Here is a 27,994-nt window from a genome sequence, read left to right on the forward strand (position 1 = left end):
CGGTGATGCCATCCAACCATCTCAGCCTCTGTCGTCTCCTTCTTCTCCTGCCCCCAGTCCCTCCCAGCATGAGGGTCTTTTCAAATTAAGTCAGTTCTTCACATCAGGTGGCCAAAGTATTGGAACTTCAGCTTCAGCATCAGGCCTTCCAATGAATATTCAGGACTGATTTCCTTGCGGATGGACTGGTTTGATCTCCTTGCAGTCCAAGGGACTCTCAAGAGTCTTCTCCAACACCACAGTTCAAAAGGATCAATTCTTTGGCGCTCAGCTTTCTTTATAGTCCAAATTTCACATCCATACATGACTACTGGAAAAACCATAGCTTTGACTAGATGGACCTTTGTTGGCAAAGTAATGTCTCTGCTTTTTAATATGCTGTCTAGGTTGGTCATAGCTTTTCTTCCAAGGAGCAAGTGTCTTTTAATTTCATGCTGCAGATACCATCTGCAGTGATTTTGAAGCCCAAAATGATTCAGCAATATTTAAAGTATGAAAGTGAAAGTGTTAGTCGCTCAATCATGTCCTACTCTTTGCGACCCCAGGGGCTGTAACCTGCCAGGCTTTTTGTCCATGGAATTCTCCAGGCAAGAATACTGGAGTGAGTTGCCATTGTCTTCTCCAGGGGAATCTTCCCAACCCAGAAATTGAACCTAGGTCTCCTGCATTGCAGACAGATTCCTTACCATCTGAGCTACCAGGGAAGCCATAAGAATATTGAGCCCTCTTATAGTAAAAGTGCTTTGAAAATTTGGATTGACTTTATTTCCATCCTCTGATAAGATACTGTCTCATTTGACCTAGAACTGTGTTTGCCAACACATAGAAATGCGAAAGATTTTAAGATTTGAACTTATAATGTTGAAATACTGAGGTAATATCCTCCTTTAGGACCAGCAAGACCCTGACTGGAGAGCTACATTCTCTCTTACATACTCCATGTAAACAAGGAGATGGAGATGCTAGAAAGAACTGAAAACCACAGAGAACACTTGAGGGTAGGCAGAAGAAATAATTTCTTGACATTTAGCATTTAGAATAATTATTGGCAATGAATGGTTGTGGCATTTTCTCAGATTTTTAAAAGAAAATAAAGTTTTATTTCAAAATATCCAGGATCCCACCTCCCCTCTCTTCCCTCACTGTGACCACATTGGTCTAAGCCACCATCACCTCTTGTCTGGATCATCCCAATATTGTCCTAAGTCCACATGACTTTAAAACATAAGTCAGATCTGTCACTTTACCAGGTGGCAGAATCCTTTGTTTCTCATCTCACTATGAATAAAAGCCCAAGTCCTCACCAAAACCCTACAAAGCCATTAAGGGCTGAGGTCTTCCTTGCCAGCAGAGTTAGTATCTTCTAGGCTCTGGAAGAAGGCAATGGCACCCCAATCCAGTGCTCTTGCCTGGAAAATCCCATGGACGGAGGAGCCTGGTAGGCTGCAGTCCATGGGGTCGCTAAGAGTCGGGCATGACTGAGCAACTTCATTTTCACTTTTCACTTTCATGCATTGGAGAAGGAAATGGCAACCCACTCCAGTATTCTTGCCTGGAGAATCCCAGGGACAGAGGAGCCTAGTGGGCTGCCGTCTATGGGGTTGCACAGTCAGACATGACTGAAGCGACTTAGCAGCAGCAGCAGCAGGCTCTGGAAAGCAGCTTATTTATCAGGATTTGCTTGCTGAACCAACATCTGCTGGGTTGGGCATGAGAGTGAATGATAAGAGACCTTTCAAGCAACCACTGTAGAACAAGTTAAAGTGCTACTGCTGCTGCTAAGTCGCTTCAGTCGTGTCCAACCCTGTGCGACCCTGTAGACAACAGTCCACCACGCTCCCCCATCCCTGGGATTCTCAAGGCAAGAACACTGGAGTGAGTTGCCATTTCCTTCTCCAATGCATGAAAGTGAAAAGTGAAAGTGAAGTCACTCAGTTGTGTCCAACTTTTAGCGACCCCATGGGCTGCAGCCTGCCAGGCTCCTCCGTCCATGGGATTTTCCAGGCAAGAGTACTGGAGTGGGTTGCCATTGCCTTCTCCGAAGCTAAAGTGGGTTTACCACAAATAAATGGGTAGAAAAAATGTTTATGAGAACACCCTGAAACCCAGCTTAACCATTGTGGCAGACCTGTGGAAGAGGAATATGAATTGCAGAACCAACTTTGGCATTGTTACCAGCAGCCCTGGGTAAAAATAGGATCCACAAGTAATACCAGTAAAGGCAAACCAAAGCCTCTACCAGTAGGCTTAGAACACATGGAAAAATCTTATTTGTTGTACTGATGAGTAAAAACAGTCTTTTGTTTTTAACCTTAAACTTAAATGACAATTGCAAATATTGATGTGAAACATGGTTGCCTTTGATAAAGATTATATAAATATAAACGTCCTGAGACCAGAAGTCAAATTTGGTCAATGCCCCCATTTCTAGACCAGGCACCACTTGGTTATTTGCTGCTATCCAATAATTTTGGTAAACCTTCAATAAATGCCAAATTTACTTGATTATCACCCCTGACAAGCATTGCCTCTCCCCTCACCAAACTTTGCTGATTTTGAGGAGGAAACTGGGATTTTTTCCAGGTAATTTCCCATTTAGTAGGCTATCTTGATTGTCAGCAATGTCAGAACTACTCTGAAGGTTTGGTAGTGGTAGGTAAAGAGACATAAATGACCTTAGTCTATTGTGAATTAAAGATTCCTAATTACTCTTCAAACTAATAGTGAAATTAACTTTGGAGGCAGCTGGGAGCAATTTTTGGTCATAATTCTCCCCAGCCCTAATCTTAGGAGGAAAATGAATCCTTAAAAATAGCAAATTATTCTGGTAAGTGTGAAGCTAAAAAGCAGTTTTTAAAACCTACTTTCACGTGTTTTTGCCAAATCCATCCATCTCAATAAGGTATAAATATGCCTTTTAACTAATCTCACATTTATTCCCTTTGAAAGACTAAGTTTTATTGGTAAAGTGCCTCCCAGTGAATAGAGCTATTATTTTCTTTTTCTTGTTGTCAGATGTTTAAGGCAAAAATAGTGATCTTTGAGGTCTATGTGGTCAAACTGGTATGTATTAGGTACCCTATGCACACCATCTGACTCATCATCCGTCAGTTGGGTAAGGTCTAACTCCCAAGGCAGGGGAATCTGTATTCAGGTTCCTTGTGTGTGACTGCATGTTGATGTGTTGTACAGAGCCTAAGAGGACAGTCAATACTGGGAGGAAGCACCCAGAAGGCTTTTATAAAGTCTTCTTGGTTAACAGGCATACCCCAAATCTTGAAGGTGATGGTATATGGTGAATTGTATGGTGACCAATTGGAGAAGGCGACGGCACCCCACTCCAGCACTCTTTCCTGGAAAATCCCATGGACGGAGGAGCCTGGTGGGCTGCAGTCCATGGGGTTGCTAAGAGTCGGACACGACTGAGGGACTTCACTTTCACCTTTCACTTTCATGCATTGGAGAAGGAAATGGCAACCCACTTCAGTGTTCTTGCCTGGAGAATCCCAGGGACAGGGGAGCCTGGTGGGCTGCCATCTATGGGATTGCACAGAGTCAGACACGACTGAAGCAACTTAGCAGCAGTAGCAGCAGCAACATGGTGACCAATGGCTTGGGAATTGCTTAGGGACTACCTACATGACCTTAAAGGGCAACTTAACTTCTCTACTCCTCAGCTTCTTTCTTCATAAAATGATAATGCTAGTATGTCTTTAAGGTTGTGAGGAGTAAATGTGTGTGTGTGCTCAGTCGCTTCAGTCATGTCTGATTCTTTGCGACTCCGTGGACCATAGCCTACCAGGCTACTCTGTCCATGGGATTTTCCAGGCAAGAATACTGGAATGGGTTGCCATGCCCTCCTCCTGAGGAACTTCCCGACCCAGGGACAGAAACCAGGTCTCCTGCATTGCAGGTGGATTCTTTACTACTGAACCACTGGGGAAGCTCCAAGGATTAAATGACAATGCATAAAACTGCTATATCTTAGGCACACAGAGCATTTAGATGGCAGTTCTCATTAATATGGGCTTCCCTGGTGGCTCAGATGGTAAAGAATCTGCTGGCAATGCAGAAGACCTGGGTTTGACCCCTGGAGAAGGAAATGGCTACCCACTCCAGTATTCTTGCCTGGAGAATTCCATGGACAGAAGAGCCTGGTGGGCTATAGTTCATGGGGTTGTAAAGAGCCAGACATGACTGAGCAACTAACACTTCTAATTAATACCACTGCTAGTTCCATTCTTGACTTCTTTAGGGCTTCCCTGGTGGCTCAGATGGTAAAAATTCTGCCTGCAACATGGGAGACCTGGGTTTGATCCCTGGGTTGGGAAGATCCCCTGGAGAAGGGAAGAGCTTCCCACTCCAGTATTCTTGCCTGGAGAATTCCATGGACAAAGCAGCCTGGCAGGTTACAGTCCATGGGGCTGCAAAGAGTTGGACAGAACTAAGCAACTTAAAAAAAAAAGAGAGAGATCCTACATGGTGTCCAACATGTGAAGCACAATCAAAAATATTGCTATATTCTGGCAGAGAGTTAAGAGATAAATACTGCTGAACAGTCATTCTTAGTAGCTGACATTTATTATCTATTTATAAAATGGAATAAGGAAAACTACAATGGATAAAATTCAGATTGTCATACTTGAATTCTAGTCATGATTTTTAATTACTATGTATTTTTATTTTTAAAAGTTGCTTAAATTACTGCTTTGTAAGAGCAAAGAAAGCAGCTCAACTATTGCCATCAATCTAAAGAACATGGCCCTGTGCCAGGCAGTACCAAAGGGAATTTAAAAGACAAGATCCTTGACTTTAAACTTATGAGAATCAACAATATAACAAAAAATGAAAAGTAAATGACCAACTGAATCAATAGAATGATATCAACCATAGTGAGGGAGATTTATATTGATGATATTAAAAGAAAAAACTACCCTTCATTTTATAATCTAAAAAGTATAGGCTCTGATTTACACCATTATTAATACGTGGAGGAACTCAAGTTGTCTTTAGTGTATGAACCTGAATGATATGTACTAGCTGTGCATGTCATGAAACTTTGCTTTCCAGTAAATAATATGTGTTTCTAAAGCAAGGGCAATGAATTTATGGGGCATATCTGAAAGGTTGTGCTTAGACAACAATAACTTGAGGAAGGAAAGCAATAAAAATAAATTTGTATTTTTCTAAGTTGATTTTTGCCAAGAGTCAAAAATATTATGGAAACAAAGACAAAGGCAGAAATAGACTTACTAGAGAAGGAATGGCCCAAGGGTAGGAAAACAGTAAATAAGAAAGTTCTTTCCTACTATGTTATCTTTTCTTAAATTACAGTGTGGTCCACGACTGAAGCGACTTAGCAGCAGCAGCAGCATTGTAGAAATCTTCAGTTTTGTTTTCATGGCATTTTTTCTCAGATAATTAATGAGTTTAACTCTATTTTCTCTGGTATAGCAAGTGCAAATGAACTTTAGCTTAAGGATAGAACCTCAGCAATATCGAGTAATTTTCTAACTCAAGTCTAGGAATAGTAGCTTCGTAATCATTTTTTTAAATGTATAATTCAAGTTTTTAAGCATTACAAAGAAAATCCTAGTAAAACATGTTCTTTGGCCTGAAGCACCAAGTACTCACTGTAGCAGTGAGTTACAGAGAAACGATGTGTACCAACTTTCCTCAAATTCTTTAATGCTTCCCGTGTTCAGGAGCTTGTTTGAACATGATTAGGTTAATTCTTGGAGAAGGCGATGGCACCCCACTCCAGTACTCTTGCCTGGAAAATGCCATGGATGGAGGAGCGTGGTAGGCTGCAGTCCATGGGGTCACTAAGAGTCACACATGACTGAGTGACTTCCCTTTCACTTTTCACTTTCATGCATTGGAGAAGGAAATGGCAACCCACTCCAGTGATCTTGCTTGGAGAATCCCAGGGATGGGGGAGCCTGGTGGGCTGCCGTTTATGGGGTCGCACAGAGTCGGACATGACTGACGTGACTTAGCAGCAGCAACAGCAGCAGCAGACTAATTCTGGACGCCAGCAGGCTCAGGTGGACTTAGCTTTGCTGCTTACCTGTGAGACCACAAGCAAGTGTCTGAATGTCCCTTAGCCTCTTTCTCCTCCTCCTCCCCTCTACAGATGGGGATATTACTACTACCTTGCTGGCAGCTGTGGACAGCATGTATGTGAAATACCTGGAGCATAGTAGGTTCTCAATTAATGAGCACTTTCTCTTGAACTTAAAGGATCCCATGATGGCATCTCCCAGCTTACAATGCTGTAATCGCTCTACTTTAGCATCAAAATTCACAGAGTGTCATAGTAAGCAAATCTTTTGGTGTCATATGGTCATGGTGCTATTTAACCAGGTGCCACCTTCCACACTCAGAGTGAGGGGGGCAAGCCTTGAGCATGACTTCGCTGATAAATCAACAAATTGACTTCTGTTTCTTCAACATTAACAGATTCCTGTCTATAATTTCTTTGAGACGTGCTGGAGTCTCTCGGTTCATCTTAACATTTCCTTTCTGTTCTTAAAAAAAAAAAAAAACCTTACAGTAATTGGAAGGAATAATACCATTTTCTATACAACCCTAATTCAATGACATCTGGCTTTAATTTAATATTACAAATAAGTTATTAACCTATGTCAGAAATGAAAGAGACAACTAAATTGTTTGTTGTCCCAGGGTAGATTAACAGTGCTCAGACCACACAGTGTCTTCACTAATATGTCAAGAGCCTCACTAAAATCTCCCATGGCGGAAATGACACCAGAAATTCTAAGTCATGGATAGGTGGTGGTGGTGCACGGATTCATAACATTCAAAAAGCATTTTTAATCGTCCACAAAAATGAAAAAGTAAGCAACTTACAAACCTTTTCTTCTGCAGTCCAGTGTCTGTATGGGAAATACATAGTTGTGACAAAGAGTAGAGTCCACCTCAGTCTTGATGACTGGGGGTTTTCCTGACAATTGGGGTCTTGGCTCCAATTGTTCACTTTCTTCTTCATTACATAACTGTTCAGATTTTATCTGCCTCAGTTTTTTATTTTTCAGTTCTTGTGGGCTTTCACACTTGGCATAGTTCCCCAAATTCCGATTCCTTGGAATCTGCAGCATTGAAATAAGCGTTTCCATCTCACAAGTACAATGCCAAGGGTTGTCATAAAGACGCAGATAGCTCAGGAGAGGTGTATAAATGAACACTTCCTCTGTCAAGACTTTGATCTGGTTGTGCTGCAGTAAGAGAGTGGTGAGTTTATTTAAACCGAAGAAAGCCTCACTCTCAATTTTGGAGATCTCATTCTGTTGTAGATCCAAGCTTTTCAGCTTTTTAAACTTGGAAAACATGCTGTTCTTCAGTATACGGATTTTGTTTCTTGCTAACAGCATGTGCAGCAAATCCTGAGGCCAGTCGGGCAGCACATAAACGAGTTTTCTTTCTTGACAATCTAAGTATTTTTCGTGAAGGTATGTGTACACCTCACAGGCGAGGCCTGGTGCATAGCGTTTGACCGGGTTGGAGCTTTTCCGGCTTCCACCAGCCCGGCCATGGTTCACTCGGTTTCTTGCACCCCCAGGGCTTGCCTTGCGGAGCTCAGCGGCTTTACAAAAGAAAAGTAGGATTACGATGATTGCCACCCGCATCCTGACATCCAGCTGGTCCCAATTACTTGGTGTGACAGATGGAACAATGAAAGTACTCCTTTGAAATCCAAGTTTGGGTAATCTTAACTAAAGCAGTTCAGGAAGAATGAGACCCAGCTGAGGTATGGCAGTCCCTAGATTGCAAAAGGAAAAAAAATAGAGACATTTGTGAACATTGCAACTGACTAATAAAATCAAATTTTCAAGTTTTTTTTTTTTCTAAACTATGAAAGTATGATAACACATTTACAGGAGACTTGGAAAATACAGAGCAAAGTTACATATAGTTCTACTATATATTACAATATTTTAAAGTACGCAAATTAAGATTTTTTTAGTTGGGGTTTCAATATCAAACTCTCAAAACTTAATAGAATAGACAGAAAAGTAGAAGGAAAGAGTAGACCTGAAAGACACTATGAACCAATTCAACATAATCAAGATTTATACAATTTTCACCCAACAGCAGGATACAAATTCTATTCAAGTTCCCATAAACTCTAAACCAGGAGACATGGAACTCAAGTTATTTTTTATTTTAAGGCAAAAGCATTCCAATTATTATAATAAAGGTACATGTAGAAAGTGGTGTACAAAGCTCGACACCCTCCTGCTTGCCTGGTTTCATGGCTAAATGTTTGGGCTCTGATGTGAATCACGGCTCTTCTACTTGCTGGACTGTGTGATCTCAGGCTAGTTACTTAACGTCATCTTCAGTATCTGTGAAGGGGGACTGATGATACCTCTAGTATTTGGGGGGAAGATGAAACAGGCTCACCGCAATGAATACTTCACAGTTCCTGGTCCAGGGGAAGAACTCAGTTAAACTGTTAGGATTTAGCATTATGAAAACTGAAACTGGATTCAAGAAGTTAAAGGGATTCTTCTCACAGCTTTGAGATGTGCAAACGAGTAGGACTCCAACGGATGTTCGGCTGAACTTATTTTTCTGTTTCCTTTGCTGTCTCACAATCACCAATCATGTTGAATGTGGGCTCTAGAAATGCTCAGGGTAAATTGCCAGCTGTTCTTGCCATCTTCTGCACATCTTGGTTCAAATGTCACCTTCTCAGCAAAACCTTTTCTGGCTGCTCTATTTAAAGTAGCACCCCTTCCCACTCACTGGTGATTCTCTAATCCATTTCTTGTTTTATTTCTCTCTAGAACATGTATCACCATCTGTCACAATAAGTATTTTGCCTCTTTTGTTTATTGTCCTTCTTCCCCAACTAGGATATAAACTTCCTAAGGACAGGGATTTTTCTCTATTTTGTTCACTGCTGTTATTTCCAGCACCTGCAGAGTTTCTAGTACATAGCAGGTTCTTGTTAAATGTTTGTTGAATTGCATGAATTCAAGTAACTGCTATTTAAAATATAAATAATCTCATAAATTTAGTTATCTTTTTGGAATCTATTTTTCCCTTCAGTATTACTGATGACTTCCAAAATCTGCACATTTTAAAGAATATTTTTCATTTTTAAAATTCTGAAATTGGTTCTGGTTTGCACTTATTAGGACATACTTGTAAGGAGGAAGAAATGTTCAAAATGGATTTATAATTAATAACATTTCTATTGTTATTATCGTGGGGCTCTGAGGTTACGAGCAACAGATGTGTTTTCTATTCATTGTCTCAGTGTGAATGCCGGGATTACCCCCTTGCCTGGAGTTTTCCTGATTGTAGGGGTCTCCTCCATTTAGAATGCCTTCTCCCCTCTTTGCCCCAAGCATTCCTTCCATTCACTGTTCTCTGTTCCTTCACTGTTTCTCTTCTGTCTCAGATTTGGAGTCTTACTCATGGCAGTCTAGACCCAGAGAGCTGGTTGTGTAACAATTTGCTGTCTAGCTCTTTGCACAAATGTCTTGATTTCCCTTCTAGATCACAAGCTGGGCAGGTGTCTCTGGTCCCAGAACTCATTAGGTACTTGGACTTTCTGACTCTCCACATATCAATCTAAAATTCTTTGTAAACTTTATGGCTATCTAACCTAAAATATAAACATTCTGTCAATTACTGTGCATGCTGAATTATTCATGACATTCATGCTGAAGTATTTGTTGGGGGGAGTGTCCCAATGTCTGCAACTTACTTTAAAATGCATAAGAAATTAAGATGAATGGAGGGATAGAGAGAAAGACGTACAGGTGGGTATGTGATCAAGCAAATATAGTAAAATATGAATTGTAGAATATGGGTGATGGATATATTCATTGTACAATCCACAATTCTCTCAACTTTCTTTGTATGTTTGAAAAATTTCATAATGTTAAAAGGAAACACAACCTCCTAAATTAACAAAAATATCACACCACAAAAAAACCAAATTGGTTTTTTTCAAATGCTTCGAAGCTGAAAAGCTCTAAGTATATACAGTTTTTTCCCCAAAGTAGTATTTTTCTCTTATCCCCTTTCCTTTTGTAATCCTCAAACAATAATAAGCATATTTTAATTTTAAAGCCCAAAGAAATCATTTTTCTAGGAAAGGAAACCATATACTTAGAACAAGTTACTTACCAGGGGTTTTGGTTTGCTTTCTAATGAATACACAGCATTGAATGCAAGGTGGAAAAACTTTAAGTTTAAATATTTGTAATATGTTTTTTAGTAATATGTAACTTGTTTGATTTAGGTTTCTGTAAAAACCTGCAAGAGCTGAATGTCTCTGACTGTCCAACGCTCACAGTGAGTATAAGAAGCTTATTTTACTGTTGTTTATATGGATTCAGACTTGCTCCACTAGAGTACTAATAACACAGAGGTTCTGCCAAAATACATGCCTGTGTGCTCATTTATATTAAATATGGAGAAAGCAAACACTGCCAAGAAATTTTATCCAATTTATATAATGCTATTATTTATCCTATAGACATGCCCAAGGTTGGAATCTCTGGAAAGTAAAAACTATTCAACAGTGACACAAAAATGAGCTATATTTATGTTTAAGGTCATGTGTGTGTATGAGACAGAAAAAAATGGGCTCCAGCAGAGACAACAGGGTCAATTTATCAGTCTTCCTGGCTGTCAACTGTGGTGCCCAAGAGGATGGAAATGAACACATAACCCTAGTCAGCTCCTTCCTGGTCCCTGTCTCCAGGCTTCCTCTGCTTTCAATCTGTCTTCTACCGCGTGACCACAGATATTCCTTCTAAAAGGCAGATCTGACCATTTCACTACTATCTTCCACCATTTATACAAATGCCTGTCATCCACACTATTGGATAAAGTCAGTTCTTTAAAATTACTGGAGACCCTCGGTGATCTTGCCTCTGCCTCACTCTCCAGTCTCACCTTCTTCTAAGTCCTGCTGCACATTAAGTTGCAGCAGCCACAACCTGCTATGTTTTCTTTGCTGTGTGCACCAAGCTCCTCTTGCTGTTCTGCCTTTGCACAGGCTGTGCTCTTCACTTGGAGATAGGAGGAACAGAATGAAGAGCCTGATTGCTTCATGCTCCTCTTAAGTCACCAGTTCTAGGTTGAAGTCCATGCACCGTGGCACAGGTGAAAAGACTTCATGAATCGGCTCCTTCTTGCTATCTACCCAGCCTCATCATTACAGTTTCTTCTTTCAAATTTCTACTCTATTTCATTCTTTATGTGCATATTTTTAGTACCTACTATGTTAAAGATATATGATATATAGGGAACTTATATGTTACAAAATAGAGGTGTTATAGGGAATTTAAGATGAATTAGGTTCCAATTCTTGCCCTCAGGGAGCTTTAGTTCTTGCTTGGAAAAAAGATCATATTCTGTAAATTTGGCTTTCTAATAGGAAAGTCAAAACAATGCCATCTGTGTTGAATTTGTGAACATCAAAGTCTTTTTTCCAGTTTTAGTTTAATAATATACAGGACTGATAATTTTATCCAGCTACATTTTACTATTGTCTTTCCTTTTGAGACAAAGACTAAGAGACTGGCTTACATTTAAGGAGTTGAGTAACATTTATTCAAAAAGGTTTAAGAAGCTTGCCTTATGAATATATTACATCCAGAAAGATTCGAGTGCATTGTGGACAAATTCCACAGACCATCTTGCAGTGTTAAACACAGAAACAGTTTTTGCATTTATGTGCTCAAGTATTTGGGGATTGCAACTTGAGTTCTTTTGTTCTTTTAAATATTGAAAACAAAATTAGTTTGAATTTCCTTCAGACAGGAAAATGAAGAGAATGGTTTGCTTCCTCGTCTCAAAGGAACATCGGATTATTCCATGTTACAGAAAGCCTACTACATCTTCCTCTTGCTGGTTCCCACAGTTACATCTGTGTGGCTACTTCTCTAAGGGTGTAAACCAGCTTTTCCTCCTCCTCCGTGTCCCATTTCATCTGCATTTTTGCCGGAATCTTCCAACAGGTGCATAGTCACTTCGATAGTTGACACCATGAATATTTTTGAAGATAGATTCTTTGTATTAAACTATAATGCCACACATTATGCTGTTCTCTCCATTCCTGTTGGGGAAAAGTGTACTGTTTACTTTTTAAAATCTATACATGGATATCCAAATCCTACATTTCTATGATGGAATGTCTAGAAACCTTGCTGGCATCTTGAATGCAGTGGCAAGAGTACAGTGTTTATTCAAAGCCCTGTACTTGTTCTCAGGTGTTACTGACACACAGAATCTTTTCTACAGCAGAACTACAGTTTTACACCTTAAAAAAACCCTTGTGTTCTCTTTAAGGTGTGGTTTGCACCTTAAATCAACCAATTCTTATCCCATGTGCAAGATGCTTTGACCTGTAGAATCTTGTTATTTTAATATTCATGATTCCAAGAAGTAGCTAAGAATAGAACATTAAGCACCGATGGTCCTGCTGAAACTAAACATCTGCCATCCTTTGTGCTGTTGGGGGCAGCCATACTATCCATGCAGAATCCCTCCCCGAACCACATCAGCTAGCCTAGTGACAGTTTACCTGACCCTGTAATGGCCTATTTCTAGGACAATGTACCACAGATATTTAAAACTAGCAGACCTCTTCAGTATTCCTGGGGAGACTCCTCCACCATCATTAAATAAACACAAACCTGCTGCTACTCGTTCTAGAACATTTTACAATTAGTTACCCACACAAGAAGCAGCGTTGCAATCCAAGCTTGAAATTCATCTGTCTTGTAAACGTGAGTTTAGGGCTCATGATTGAAATCATTCTTTGTTTTTCTGCCTTTCTCATGTCGCAGTCACACTATTCTCTTGTTCTGGTTTTCAGCTCTCTGGAGGAGGGCTGACTGAATCTTTAAGATTCTCCTGCACAGTTTCCTCGACACTAAATTTCATGTCCGACATGTATGCAGCCTCTAATTCAGGCCATCTCAAACTCATCATAAGTTTGGTGAAAATCTGTTCAGCTGTTTTAAATATTCAGTAATGGAACCACAGAAACTTCACCACACACAAACATCTCTCTCTCTCTCTCTATATATATATATATACATATCCATGTATGAATATGGACTCACTTTTTAATGAAGTCCAGCTGAAAGAGTTTACTACTCCCGTCTTTCAGAATGATTATAGTAAGTTTAAAAATGGATCCCTTTTCAATCATTTTCATATATCTAAAGAGTCAAGACTGTTTGGCACTTTGACACGAGCTCAAATTTCTTGTCATGATGTTGAAATGGCAAGGGTTCAAATTTTAATAAAGTGTCATTGTGATGGAATGGGACTTTATTTCCAAAGAAAGGGAACAGTGAAGTGAAACTGCTCAGTCGTGTCTGACTTTTTATGACCCCATGGACTGTAGCCTACCAGGTTCCTCCATCCATGGGATTTTTCAGGCAAGAGTACTGGAATGGGTTGCCAGTTCCTTCTCCAGGGGATCTTCCCGACCCAGGGATAGAACCCAGGTCTCCCGCATTACAGGCAGATGCTTTACTGTCTGAGCCACCAGGAAAGCCCAAAGAAAAGGAAGGGGAGGGAGTAATGAAGTTGCAAGCAAAGCAATCTTCTACTTAATTTGATTTATAACTAATAAAAAGTATGAAGAGATCAAGTCTTGCATATATTTTTGGGGGGCAGGGAGAGAGATGATAGATAATGGGGAAATAGCAAAGCCTGTTAGACTTTAATAAGATTCTTCCCTCTACTGTTACGCAGGATGAATCAATGAGATACATCTCTGAGAGCTGCCCTGGAGTCCTGTATCTCAATCTGTCTAACACAATTATCACCAACAGGACAATGAGACTCCTGCCAAGGTAATGCTTGTGTTATCTGTATTACCCTGAAAATAGTTATGCTCCTCTAGGCCCTGATTTGCTGTAGTATCACCCAAAGGCATCTCCTTTTACTAACACCCCCCGACTGTGGCACCCCTATCCTGATAACAGGAGACTGCTTTCAAGTCCCACTGCTTTCCAGTGCTGATGCTCTCCCTTCTTGGTGGGTATCCACTGAATAATTAACTGATCCGTTGCCTTGGCTGGTGTTTTGGTGTCACTCTTGTAGCAATTTGCCCAGTAGCTTGAGTTAAGCTCTGCCTGTCTCTTTCTGGTGGTCCTCGTTCTTGGACTTTGAAGCCTGGCCCCTCAATTCTAGTCCAGTGTTCGGACTTCTCTACAACAGAAAGCCAATATCCTGCTTCCTCAGACTGAACTCTGCAGCGCCAGGTTCCCTACTGCCATGCTCTGGTTACCTGCTAGGGCCCCCTCATCACCTCCAGGAAACCTAGTATTTGCTGTTTTTTTTGACCTATGGACTGTTGACAAGCTAGCACTTCTTTGGAGGAGAAGGCACGGAAGAATACATTACTAAGAGCTGACAGGATATTCAACTTTATCCAAAATTTACATCATTCAATTATCCCTTATTTTCACCAAGGAAAAACTAATTAGGAAAGCATATATACTCATATTGGGAGAGATTCAAAACATTTTTCAAAGAAGGAGTGAATCATTTTTGAGAATGTAACTATTTTTAGATCTTTTTAAAAATGCCAATGAGGCATTTAGAGATGCTTAAACAGAGAAAATTCTAGGTGGTACTCTTCCTTATCTTTGCTCTCTAACCATTTTCTGGAAATGTGCAAGCCTAGGAAAAGGGTGGTGACATATTTGTTTATCTCATTATTGACTTGCCACATTGTATTCAGTCAAATCTACCAAATTTTTCCTTTGAAATTTCTTGTGAATCTTTTAAAAATAGAGAGTTTTCCTCCTTCCAGGCATTTGATATCCATTTTTTCTTTTATGATTTGTTTTTAAATTTATAATCAAGCTAGAATTTATTTTGGTAGATAAATGAAACAACGATCTAACACGTTTGACCCATGTGGCCCAAAGCCTGTTTGTGTGCAGTCCATGAGCTCAGAATATTTGTTTCTCACATCAAGAGTTGTCAAACTCCTAGGGATAGCAGGGCGGAGCAGGGGAAGGGGAGAGATAAATTAAGAGTCTGGCATTAGCATATACATCAGTTCAGTTCAGTTCAGTCGCTCAGTCGCTCAGTCGTGTCAGACTCTTTGCGACCCCATGAATTGCAGCACGCCAGGCCTCCCTGTCCATCACCAACTCCCGGAGTTCACTCAAACTCACGTCCATTGAGTCGGTGATGCCATCCAGCCATCTCATCCTCTGTCATCCCCTTCTCCTCCTGCCCCCAATCCCTCCCAGCATCAGAGTCTTTTCCAATGAGTCAACTCTTCGCATGAGGTGGCCAAAATACTGGACTTTCAGTTTTAGCATCATTCCTTCCAAAGAACACCCAGGATTGATCTCCTTTAGAATGGACTGGTTGGATCTCCTTGCAGTCCAAGGGACTCTCAAGAGTCTTCTCCAACACCACAGTTCAAAAGCATCAATTCTTCGGCACTCAGCTTTCTTCACAGTCCAACTCTCACATCCATACATGACTACTGGAAAAACCATAGCCTTAACTAGATGGACCTTTGTTGGCAAAGTAATGTCTCTGCTTTTGAATATGCTGTCTAGGTTGGTCATAACTTTCCTCGCAAGGAGTAAGCATCTTTTAATTTCATGGCTGCAATCACCATCTGCAGTGATTTTGGAGCCCCCAAAAATAAAGTCAGCCACTATTTCCACTGATTCCCCATCTATCTGCCATGAAGTGATGGGCCCAGATGCCATGATCTTCGTTTTCTGAATGCTGAGCTTTAAGCCAACTTTTTCAGTCTCCTCTTTCACTTTCATCAAGAGGCTTTTGAGTTCCTCTTCACTTTCTGCCATAAGGGTGGTGTCATCTGCATATCTGAGGTTATTGATACTGTATATAAAATAGATAAACAACAAAGACCTACTGTATAGCACAGGGAACTATATTCAATATCTTATAATAACCTATAATGGAAAAAATCTTAAAAAGAATATATTATATACATATGTGTATGTGTGTGTGTATATATATGTATACATGTATGTATCACTGAATCACTTTGTTGTACACTGGGATCTAACACATTATAAATTAACTATACTTAAGTGATTAAAAAAAAGAGTTGTTAAATAACTAACCAATTATTACAGCATCCTTTACTGAATAAAACTTTTCTCAAATGATGTGTGATATTTCCTTATATATCTAAAATTTTTATATAGGTAGTACTAAAAACTCAGCACCTTCTAATGTTTTTGTACACATTACTATTATCTGTGTTCTTGAGGTGATTTATGTCTATTGTATCTGTATGGTGAAAATTCTATAAAATAATGTGCTCTGTGCATCTCTTCCCAACTCCATGTTCAGTGATCTCTCATTGATAGCTTGAAATCAGCCAAAATGGCATGGAAAATGGCAAATAATACAAAATTAGGGCCTGGCTTATTTTTCTGTTGATTGTTTAGACTGGAGAAAACAATATAGTAGATTAAAAGTGTGTCATGTCTACGAACTATAGAATGGGAGAAAAGATTTGCAAATGATGCTGCTGACAGGGCCTAGTTCCCAAAATATACAGACAGCTCAACTCAACAACAAAAAATCAAAGAACCCAACTGAAAAATTGGCAGAAGACCTAAATAGACATTTCTCTAAGGAAGAGATACAAATGGCAAATAGGCACATGAAAAGCTGCTCAACATTGCTAATTATTAGAGAAATGCAAATCAAAACGACAATGAAGTACCACCTCACTCACACGTGTCAGAATGGCCATGATTAAAAAGTCTACAAATAACCAGTGCTGGATAGGGTGTGGAGAAAAAGGTACTCTCTTACACTCTTGGTGAGAATACAAGTTGGTGTAGCCACTGTGGGAAAAAATATGGAGGTTCTTCAGAAAACTAAAAATAGAATTACCATATGATCCATTCCTGGGCATATATTCAGACAAAACTATAATTCAAAATGAAGTATGTACCCCTATATTCATAGCAGCACTATTCACAATAGCCAAGACAATGGAAACAACCTGAAGGTAGACAGAACAAGGGATGAAGATGTGGTATATACATACATGATAGAAAATCATAAAAAAGAATGAAATAATGCCATTTGCAGCAACATGGATGAGCTAGAAATTGTCATACTAAATTAAGTAAGTCAGAAAGACAACTACCATATGATATCATTTATGTGTGGAATCTAAAATATGACACCAATGAACTTACTTATAAAACAGAAACAGAATCATGGACACAGAACAGACTGGTGGTTGCCAAGAAGGACGGAGTTAGGGGAAGGGATGGAATGAGAGGTTGGGGTTAGCAGAAGTAAGTGTTTAGATGTACAATGGATAAACAGTAGGTCCTACTGTGTAGCACAGAGAACTGTATTCAATATCCAATGACAAATCATAATGGAAAAGAATATTTAAAAGAATATATGGAAATATATGTATAACTGAATCACTTTACTGTACAGCAGAAATTAACACAGCATTCTAAGTCAACTATGCTGCTACTAAATCACTTCAGTCGTGTCCGACTCTGTGTGACCCCATAGACGGCAGCCCACCAGGCTCCACCGTCCCTGGGATTCTCCAGGCAACTATACTTCCACAGAAAATACTGAAAAAAGGCATGTCATGTTTGTAGCTGCAACACTGTGAATAGCACAAAAAAGTTTAGCAAGTATCTTTTCAGTACTTGAAAACTGTTATCTGATTGAGCAAAAAAGGCACATCATTGATGACTGAGTGAAATCCGGACACACACATTTTTCTTCACTTTTGTCTTACCCATTAAAATAAAAAAATATACTCATATTGGAATTACACTCATTCCTCAATTTTAAAAATTTTACTTCTATTTTTTGGTAAAAATAAATATAGCAGACTGACCAATTTTATTTTTCCTTTGAGTATACAAGGGAGAAGACAAAAGTACCACCTATATTTATGAGTTTGGCAAAAGTCAATGAATGAAAGCATTGTGTAAGAATCAACTGGTTATACGAAATCAGTAATAAACAGTATTGTGTATGTTATGATTTGTAATTTGTGGGCTATTCATCTTTTACATCTGTAAAATAGTTGATGTAAAATAGTAAGATGTATAATTTTATAGCAAACATATATACATATGCATATATGTTTTTGAAGAGCCAGTTGTTAGATATTTACCAGTATGCCAATAATGAAAGATAAAATAAATTAGAAACTAAGCCATATTTTTACAATATTTAGTCTCCCTATCAGGAACAATTTGTTGTTCAGTTGCTTAGTCGCGTCCAACTCTTTGCAACCCCAAGGGCTGTAGTCCACTAGGTCCCACTGTCCCTTGGATTTCCCAGCAAGAATACTGAAGTAGGTTGCCACTTCCTCCTCCAGGGGAATCTTCCTGACCCCGGACTTGAACCTGCATCTCCTGCAGTGGCAGGCAGATTCTTTACCAAGGAGCCACCAGGGAAGCCCATCAGGAGCATAGTATACTTCAAAAAAATATCTTTTTTGCAAACACTCTTAGATGTCTCAAAATTTTGTTTTATTCATACAGATAGTCTTTGTGGTGTCTTTTTAATTGCCATTGTGCATGGTATCCTTTCTGATTATGATTCCTCATTATATTTTCTAAATGAATACTTTTGGATTTGGATATGATGTACACGTATTGTTTTAAACTTTTCATTTGTATGATTTAATTGACTTCTTTTCTTCTAAAATAAGAAAACAGAGGTATGAAATTACTTTTAAAGAACTTAGGCAAAGCTTGTATGATTTGATAAATATTGTTCTCCTTTTCTGAACAAACTGCTGTATATTTGCTTACCTCTTTGACCCAATAATTATTTAGAAGAGAATTTTGTTTTTAATTCTAGTTTCGTACACTGTGGTCAAGAAATGTGGACAGAATTATTTCTACTTTTTGAAATTTATGGAGATTTCTTGGTGGACTACTTAATATAATCAATTTCAATAAATCATCCATGAATGTTTAAAACAAGAGAGTTTCTTTCAGAGAACAAAATTTCTATGTATATATGCACATGCATGTGTAAATTCTTAATGTCATAGTGATACAGTAGTTGCCTATTATAATGAAGTTTTTATTAATTTATTTTTATGTTATTCAACACATAAGGATTAATAAGCAGCATGTTTGCACATACAATCTATCTATAAATTGTAGCACTTGTTTACATAAAATTATATTTTTCTATCCTGGTTGATGTTTCTTTGTCTTAAATTCTTTTAAAATGCTATTTACACAGTCACCTTTGTTTTCTTTTGCTTGTGGCTTTGTGAAATTACTTTATGTATACCCATAATTTTTAACCTTTGTGTTGCTATATTTTAGGTTTATCTTTCACATGTGGCACATAGCTAACTTCTATTTTAAAAAATTTCAATCTCTTTGCCTTTTTAAGAAAGTGGTTTAAAAGACTAATATTTCTTGTCAAAACTGAGTATATGGCCTTATTTTTATCATCTTGCTTTATATTTTTTATTTATTTTTATGTTACTGCACTGTACTTATCTTTTCTGCTTTTTGTTACAAAATGTGTTATATCTATAATCTGAATACATTTAGATAAATGCATATTCTGTTGTGTATTCTAACTAGTGGCTATTTCTATGTTTTTTAAAAACACGCTTTATCATGCATTTCTGTAATTATCAAAGTCATAATGAAACACTAACTTTGGCTCCCCCTGTGTTCGACAAGAGATCTAATACATTCTAATTCTTCCTTGAACTCGATGTTCCTCTACTTTGACTCACCTATATGTAAATATATACTAATTGTGATTTTTTATCATCTTTCTTTTTAATATTGATTTTTGGTATACTCAATATCATAATCATATTTATGATTAGGTAGTCCTAACTCGAGTTTTGGAGAAGAAAATGACAACCCACTCCAGTATTCTTGCCTGGAGAATCCCATGGACAGAGGAGCCTGGTAGGCTACAGTCCATGGGGTCGTAAGAGTCAGACACGACTTAGCGACTAAACCACCATCACCACCAACTGTAGTTTTGTCATTCATTGATGGTCTATTTGTATCACAATTTCCTTATTCTTTAATTTTGATTTTGATTCATCCTATGATGACTGGAATCTGGAGGAGGAAATGGCAACCCACTATATATATCCAGGCAAATATACTATATATATATAGTATATTTGCCTGGATAATTCCATGGACAGAGGAGCCTGGTGGGCTATAATCCATGGAGTTGCAAAGAGTAGAGTCGGACATGACTGAAGTGACAGAGATGCACGTATGATGACTGGAAACATGTGCAAATATAAATTATTATATTTATCTGGAAATATGTGCAAATATTAGATTTTCAGTCATTGCTTTCTGAAGATGACTTTTTGTTGTGTCAGAGGATGAACAACAAATTCTCTCAGGGTATACTTCTTGAATCATGTCCCTTACTCTACTTAAAACCCTACAAATGCTGCCCCATAATCTTCATTATTTCAAGTTAAAGAGAAGTCTAAAGCCAGCCTGATTTTTCTCTTCGTTTGTTGGTAATCTATTTTTTTTTTTTTTTTCTGCCAAGATGCTGGCAGGAAATTCCTTTTCTCTGAGAAATTAAAAACATTTCCCAAACTTGTGTTCTTTTAATTTTTCCTGGGACATAGTAAACCTTTCGGACATTAAAACTAATTTTCTCAGCTAAACTTTTTGGACATTAAAACTAATTTTCTCAGCTAAAAAAGAGATAGTTTTCTTTTTACTTTTCTATTAATGAAAGTCTTTATTCAGATTTCATCAAGTTTCCCACTCATGTTCTTTTATTTTTGCTCCAGGATCTGGTGTAAGCGTCCATACTACATTCAGCTGTCATTTCTTCTTAGTGCTCTCCAGTTTGTACCAGTCCACAGTTGTTCCTTGTATCTCATGACCTTGACACTTGAAGAATACTGTTTATTTATGACACTTGAAGAATACTGTTTATTTATTTTGTAAACAATCTCTCAATTTGGGTTAACTGATGGACTTTTTTTTTTTAATGTTTCAACTCTATTTGTTCATGTTTTAAGAATCCCCTTTCATTTTCAGGTCAGATATTTATTCCAGTCCTTCAAGCTATCATCTTATCTCTCATCATTGTTTTCTCAGCAATACTGCATTCTCTGTATCAGTAGTTCTCAAAGTGTGTTCTGAGGACAGCTGTGTTCCAGTAAATGTTTAATTACTGGCTGAGGTAGGGGGTCAAGGTATGTTTTGATTTGTAGGATTTACTGATTTCTGTGACATAAATAATTCCATCATGGCCAGTTTTAAGCTACCAACATGCCACTGAATGTAGAGTTGAGAAGAGATGCTAACAATTGGTTCTCATGGGCTAGAGCAAGCCAGCTCCAGCAGCACCACTGTGGAGGGCCTCTGACCCTTTCAGGAATTCTGTAGGATTCTCTGCCCTGTAATATAGGACATCACTCAGTAGTTTTCTTTAGAAATTCCACATTAAGATATATATGTGTGTGTGTGAATGAATATATGTGCGTGGATGAATGTGTTTATATATATATGGTACATGTGTATATTTGTGTGTATGTATTTTATCTATCTATAGATAGAAAGTGAGTTGGGGGGTGGCTGGAGAGGGGAGAGAGACATACATATTTAAAAATCTATAAATCCATATATGAAAATCTGAACTCTTTTAAGTAGACGATTTGGGAGTAGCGTTATCACTTTTTTTAAAAAGTCAAAACATTTTTTCCAACCATACTTTGAGATAATGTTTTCTTCTAGGAAATTTAAAATAATAGTACAGCTCTGCATAGTTTTTTAAGGATGTTTATTTTACAAATGAAGCTGTATCTTTAGTGGGCAACATATAGGAAAATAGGACCTAAAATTAGAATTTTGTTTTGATTTTAACTTCTAGTTCTTGCTTTTGAGACAACATTCAGGATAAATGCTACGTGATACTGATGTTTTTCATCATATGAGAAAAATGTACACTGACTTTATCTATAATAAAAATACATTTCATAATGATTCTTTATTTCTGCTCTGCTTTCTATTGTTTTAATCATGCTTGGGTATGTAATAACATTTTTTCAGCTATAAATAACTAGAGAAGTGTTGTTTGTTGCTGTTTTCATTCTCTCTCTGGTGCCTTTAGTGTTTCTTTCCAAAGAAAAATGTAATTTGTTTGCCTTTCTTGGCAACAGTGATTTGCCAGTTTTTTATCTGAATATTTTTCCTCACTTCTTTGGGGACTTGCTCAGTTTTCTAAAGTTGAAAACAAGGGCTGTCCATAGCTCATGCCCATTTCAAAGTATTTTTTGCTTTTAAACATTTCCTGAATTAAACCCTGTCCATTTATTCCATTGCCACAGTCAAGGTGGCATTCTCAATACCTCATTTGGTGCAGCATCCAGATGGTTCATGCTTGGTCTCTCTTCCCTTATGTTGTGAGAAGTATTGTCCTGAACTTAGTCTTATCATGTCTTTGATGTGCTTAAGGTCTAGACTCTTCCTTTACTATTCTTTATCATTATCTGATCAAACTTATCCGCCTAGGTTTTCCAAAGGAAACTCTCAACTCTGGTCAGTTGACTGCTACATGCTTCTCTTTTTCTACAAGCTAGAATGCCTTTCTCCTCTCTTTGCTAATCTGTAGACTTTACATCTCAAGTCATACCATCTATCGGAACTCCACAGTGATTACTCCCTGAGTTCTAGCAGCAACATTCATTCACTTATTCACTATGTATTGATCAAATATTCTGGGCACAGAGTGGTGAATAAAGATATTAATATTATGATCTTTGCTTCTTAATGGAGCTTTATATGCTATAGAAGCATGATGTCTATTTTTCCTATAGATGAATCAACCCTTAAATTGACTGGCAACTTCTTATTGACAAGTACTCTCATGTTAATATAGTCTCGCCACAGTTCATCAGAATGGGGTAGACAGAATAAGCTGTGGCCGTGACTGGAAATCCTTAGGGTCCGCCCTGTAAATAGGAGGTCAAGTCACTGCATTTGGATTTTCTGCAGGAATTCTATTAAAATACTGCCTCTGTAAGACTAAGTCCAGTACTCAACTCAAACGAATCCATATGCAAATACTCTGCTTTACAGACTGGACCTTGTGTTAAGATTTTTCAGAGAAATGTTAATTTAAACACAGAATTCTACATTCCTTCTAGTAATAGCTACCCTCAGGTGTTGAAGATCTAACACAGAGGGCCTCAATTCTTTAATGGATAAAAAACCCAAAGAAAAAAGAAACAGTGATCTCTGTAGTTTCTGTAAGAATTGTGATGTCTTAAAGATTATAGTAACAGTAGAAAAATAAATCACACAGAGAACCCTCCCCACACACATAAGAAAAAGTTATCAAATAATTAGAAAACATTGTCTGAAAACACTTCCTCAAGTGTAATTAGAATTATAAAGTCATCTCTGGATTGGAAAAATGATGAACTAGATCTTACTCATATAAGGGACATATTTCTTTGCCAAAATTCAGGATAAAAAGTGGCAATATTGCATAAAATTTGCCAAGTGTGATTTCACTGTAAACCAATATTTTTCTCATCCCCCAAAGCTCTAAGTCTGCGGCACTATAAAAGCCTTGAAAGGCTAACAGAGCCACTCAAGATTTGTGTTTTACTTTCAAACTGATGATTCCCATGAGGTTCCACTTTGAAGAGCTAGATCTAGACTTAATCTCAGAGTCATTTAGTTTAATTAAATGACTCTTTTGCCAAACCTGCGGTCAGTGGATCCTCCAAGAAGATCATGAATGGAAATCAGAGGTTCCATAAATTTTGATAGGAGAAAAAAAAAAAATCTCTATTTTCACTAAGCTTTAACTGAAATATAGATTTAAAAAATCAGGGTAGTATTAGCAGTCCCTGGGACTCTTTCACTCATACAAATCACAATTATTTTCTCATCACATGTATTTTCTTATAGTTGTTACAAATATTTAAAATTATCATTGGTACTCAGTACTGCTTCAAAAGCATTGTCGTTAATAGACCTGTCGCTAGATGTTGTTGTTGAACATGTTAATAAAGAAGCATATACATTTTTTCAGTCATTTGGCTCTTAAAAATATTTTAATAATATCTGTGGATAAAATTGGCTGCCTTTGAAATTGTATTTTATTTTATACATTAAAAACATCATGCTGACAAAGGGGCCATAGATCCAAAAGTATCTGTGACACACAAAAAAGTTCAAAGCTTCTTGTTCAATTCTCATTTTTGGTATTTGTTAAATGGATCACATGCACTTAAAGAAACTGAAAAACAGACTTGGATCAGACTTGAATATATTTGAATATGCACGACTGTGTAAGTAATGGTTTCATTATTATACCTGAAGAAAGAAAGAATGACGTACAGAGCTTAAAAGTAGGTTAGGAAGAACAGTCAGCAAATGCAAGGGCAACAGATGGAGGAACAGAAACTACAGCAGACTATCAATCTCACCGGGGTTAACAGATTACACCTGGTTTTACCACCACGACTGAAATAGGGTACAGATGGAATATGAGGCCCCTCAAACTCTTCAAGTTAGTATGCACCACTATTGTCAGGTAAGTACCTATTCCATTAAATGGAAAAAAGATAGATCAAACTTTGTAAGAATAATTCATATGTATTATTTGAGACAGTAGTAGCAATAATAACAATATGTGTATTTTTAAAGGTTCTACCATATCCCTGCTGATTTTAATCATCAAAACTCACCCTCAATATAATACTATTATATATACATTCTTATGTAATTGTCACATCTTTACTAAGAGGAAAAAGCAGATACGTTACATTCATGTTACAGATGTTCATGTTACAGAAAACTAAGGTTCAGGAAAGCTGGAGGCCCCACAGCTGGTCAGGGTTGAAAAAAAAGATAATGCTATAATCTCCACTTAGTAAATGTGGAAACAGTCTCTGGGCAGCTAAGGGGCAGTTGCAGTAAGTGTCAGGGCTGGGATTCGAATCCAGTTTGGTCAGATTCCAGAACCCTGTGTATTTTCCATTGTGTCATGCTGCCTGCCTCACTATTCCTTTTGCCAAATTGGAGAGCTAAAAAGTTCTTAGGAATGACAACCCCCCAAGAAAATTGTGCTTTACTTAGTTGAATCACAAGGGTATAATTCAGGGAGAGGAAGATAAAGCATTTCTAAAACTTTGGCAATGCTCTCAAGGGCCCCAGAAGGGTTATGTCTTTGGGATGTTAGTGCTGCTTTCTCCTTCAGAGCCCTGCCCACCCAGCCACTGGGGAGTCCAGAAGGCTTCCCTCTCTGTTCTACTGAGTCTCATGGAAATAGCCATTACCAGAGGGAAATGGGTGTGAGTCAAATAATCCGCTACGGAATATGAATTATATCATATGATATTTTCAGATTTGGGAAATAAATCTGATTAATGATCAAAGCTTGCATATCTAATTTCCCATTTATGTGAAAGTAAACTTTATTAGTCATTTGTGGGCTTTTGAGGGACAGAAAGGCATTTTCCTCCTACTTTTTGTTCTTTTTGCTTTCTAGTTCACTGTTAAACTGCTGCAGATCACAAGCCAAGAGCATGTAGTTTAACTCTATTACAAAAGCAGAAGTGAGAGTTCTTGCACTTTTAAAAAATGCCAGGCTTAGGAGGGCTTTGAAAGTTGCCCATAGAGTGTCCTCAAACTGTGAGTCTTGCAGAGAGTTGTCCTAAAGACCCTCCTTTTTCCTGAAAGCTCTCATTTTGGCTATGGTGGTAATGCCATAGTTAATCTGTTGCAACTTCAGTGAGATTTATAGCCTCTGATATGGTTTTATTCCTTTCATATGTTGCCCACATATTTGCAGACTGCTCTTAATCCACTTTTAAGCTCTGTGTATCAGTCAGTCTTTCTTTAGTTATAATAATGAAACTGTTACTTAGAAAATCATGCACATGCAAATTTATTTTTTCAAGCCATTTGCTTGCTTTGTCCATTTTAAGAGCCTATTATATTTAACTTTGCCTCCTTTCCGCCCCAAATCCTAACTCTCATGTAACAGTTAATCACCATTTAAATGTTTACAAAGAGTTTGTCCTCCTAGACATTTGCATTGTTATTTCGATGCTCCAATATAAAAGCTAAATGCAACAATAACACAAACTGAAACTGCTTTCAAACACAAACTAACTTGCAAACAACATGAATGCACAGACCTCCCCCGCCCCCAAAGCTTTATCCCAATTGGTTTTCTTAAAAATTTAGCCAAATCTTTATTTTCATTTGAAACGTGATTATGCATTATCTGATATGCTACTGCAATCTCCTTAACAGGAAGAGAATTAACAATAAAGTTCAACTCTTGAATAGCTGCAAGGAGAAAAGATTAATTTACAGCTTTACTTCTCTTTGTCATAGTGGCTTAACAAAGATGTGAGGAAACAGCTTAAGTATAATCACTTTCCTTCCTCTCTTCTCTCTCCCTGTCTTCTCAGGTACTTCTACAATTTACAGAATCTTAGTTTGGCTTACTGCAGAAAGTTCACAGACAAAGGTTTACAGTACCTGAATTTGGGGAACGGATGCCACAAGCTCATCTATCTGGACCTTTCCGGCTGCACCCAGGTTTGTCTTTCAGCCTTCTCTTTCCTGCAGCAGGCAAAGAAGTCCTCCAGAGAACCGGCTGCATCCAGCCCCAGCCCTCATGTTATACTAACGCTGTGCACGGACTGCAGCACACTTTTCAGAAGGTTTTCAATTACGTGAACAAAGCTGCTTAAATTTTCCCCAGGATTGCTACTATAGGCTCTTGGCTTCCCTCCATTGGAGTGTCACATCCACGAAGAGGCAGAGCTCATTGGATGATGAAGCAGACCACTTCTGTGTAGATATTCTGTGCACAATTACACTAGCAGAGTCCAAATCTTGAAAACTTTTTAGAATTGCTACCAAGATACAAACAAAGAAAACTATTTGGGGGAGAGGGTGGGGAGTATTTGCAAAGAACTTCCTGAAAAGTTAGTTTGCTTCCACGTGGACTCTGAGAGTAAATAGTATTAGGTAAAATGCTGCAAGTGCTAAACGTAAGAAAGGAAATACAACAAAGATAATGATTGTTTAAAATTGCATTATATCCTTGGGCTAAATAACATGAAGATTTGAGGTCTACATGGGGAAATATTTAAGTCTGAAGGAACAAGACTAAGAAACCTGGGCAGAAAATAGTGTGGAATTGTGGAGGGTATGACATGGCACTGTGGAAGCAGTTCCTGCCTCTTTGATAGTTTCTTCTGCTCTGTTTTGTTAGATTTAAGTCACCATTCATTTAACTTTTCTTCCAGCTCTCTGTGTATTGCTATTAGTGTCATAGTATGGTCATCATTCTATGAAAATAATATAATGACACAAATGAGAACTGTTACTATACACCAGGCACCATGTTGAGTGTTTCATACATATCACATTTACTGCTCATACAAATGCTGTGCCCTATAGCTTATTTAGATGAAAAGACCAGGGTTCTCAGGGTTGCACAGCTGGTAAAAGCATACTGATAATGCTATAAGCAGGTATTCCTGGAAGGAATACAGGGACAGAATGGATTTCTCCTCCAAGTTCTTGAATGGACAGAAATTTTACTTAGCCACCACCACTGGCATGTCATGGTTTCCTGGTACACTAAGCATTGGGGATGATGTAGGGGAAAGGATGCTAAGCTAGGGCTGCAAGGCTAGAGTTTGCATTTGTTTAAATCCAATCTACTGATATATCAATAGTTTGCTAAGCACCGACATCTGCCACTCTATGATCAAGATGGCCTTAATGTTCCCTCCAGATTGACAAAACTTCAGATAGGCTTTTTTCTGACTCTGAATCCCTGACCTCCTTTTTCTTACTTTAGAAAACTTGCAGTTGTACATTCTGTTTTTGCTCCCTTTGAGATGTCAACTTCTTAAAAAGTTTCTCACCTGTTTACAACCCATGAATGTCTTCCTCAAGGACCTGGGAGCCAGGCT

General features: G+C 38.2%; 2 protein-coding genes across 3 annotated transcripts in view; one reads left to right on the forward strand and one right to left on the reverse strand.

The window, feature by feature from the left end:
- FBXL13 (F-box and leucine rich repeat protein 13) overlaps positions 1 to 27,994 on the forward strand; it is a 217,273-nt gene that overhangs the window by 93,115 nt on the left and 96,164 nt on the right. Inside the window, exons 10-12 of the mRNA XM_027539757.1 lie at positions 10,283 to 10,335; positions 13,759 to 13,859; positions 26,474 to 26,603. Of these exons, the coding sequence (XP_027395558.1) occupies positions 10,283 to 10,335; positions 13,759 to 13,859; positions 26,474 to 26,603 (284 nt within the window). The remainder of the gene's footprint in view (positions 1 to 10,282; positions 10,336 to 13,758; positions 13,860 to 26,473; positions 26,604 to 27,994) is intronic.
- The window catches only part of LRRC17 (leucine rich repeat containing 17), a 38,858-nt gene that overhangs the window by 8,869 nt on the left and 1,995 nt on the right, over positions 1 to 27,994 (reverse strand). The window contains exons 1-2 of one of the 2 annotated variants that reach the window (XM_027539750.1): positions 26,544 to 26,916; positions 6,878 to 7,783 (exon numbers count right to left, since the gene is read on the reverse strand). In XM_027539750.1, the coding sequence (XP_027395551.1) occupies positions 6,878 to 7,649 (772 nt within the window). In that variant the 5' untranslated portion in view covers positions 7,650 to 7,783; positions 26,544 to 26,916. Of the gene's footprint in view, positions 1 to 6,877; positions 7,784 to 26,543; positions 26,917 to 27,994 lie in introns of those variants that run through there. The other variant, XM_027539751.1, reaches the window with a different exon arrangement.

The sequence above is a fragment of the Bos indicus x Bos taurus genome, chromosome 4, assembly GCF_003369695.1.
Source record: "Bos indicus x Bos taurus breed Angus x Brahman F1 hybrid chromosome 4, Bos_hybrid_MaternalHap_v2.0, whole genome shotgun sequence".
NCBI classification, from domain to species: Eukaryota; Metazoa; Chordata; class Mammalia; order Artiodactyla; family Bovidae; genus Bos; species Bos indicus x Bos taurus.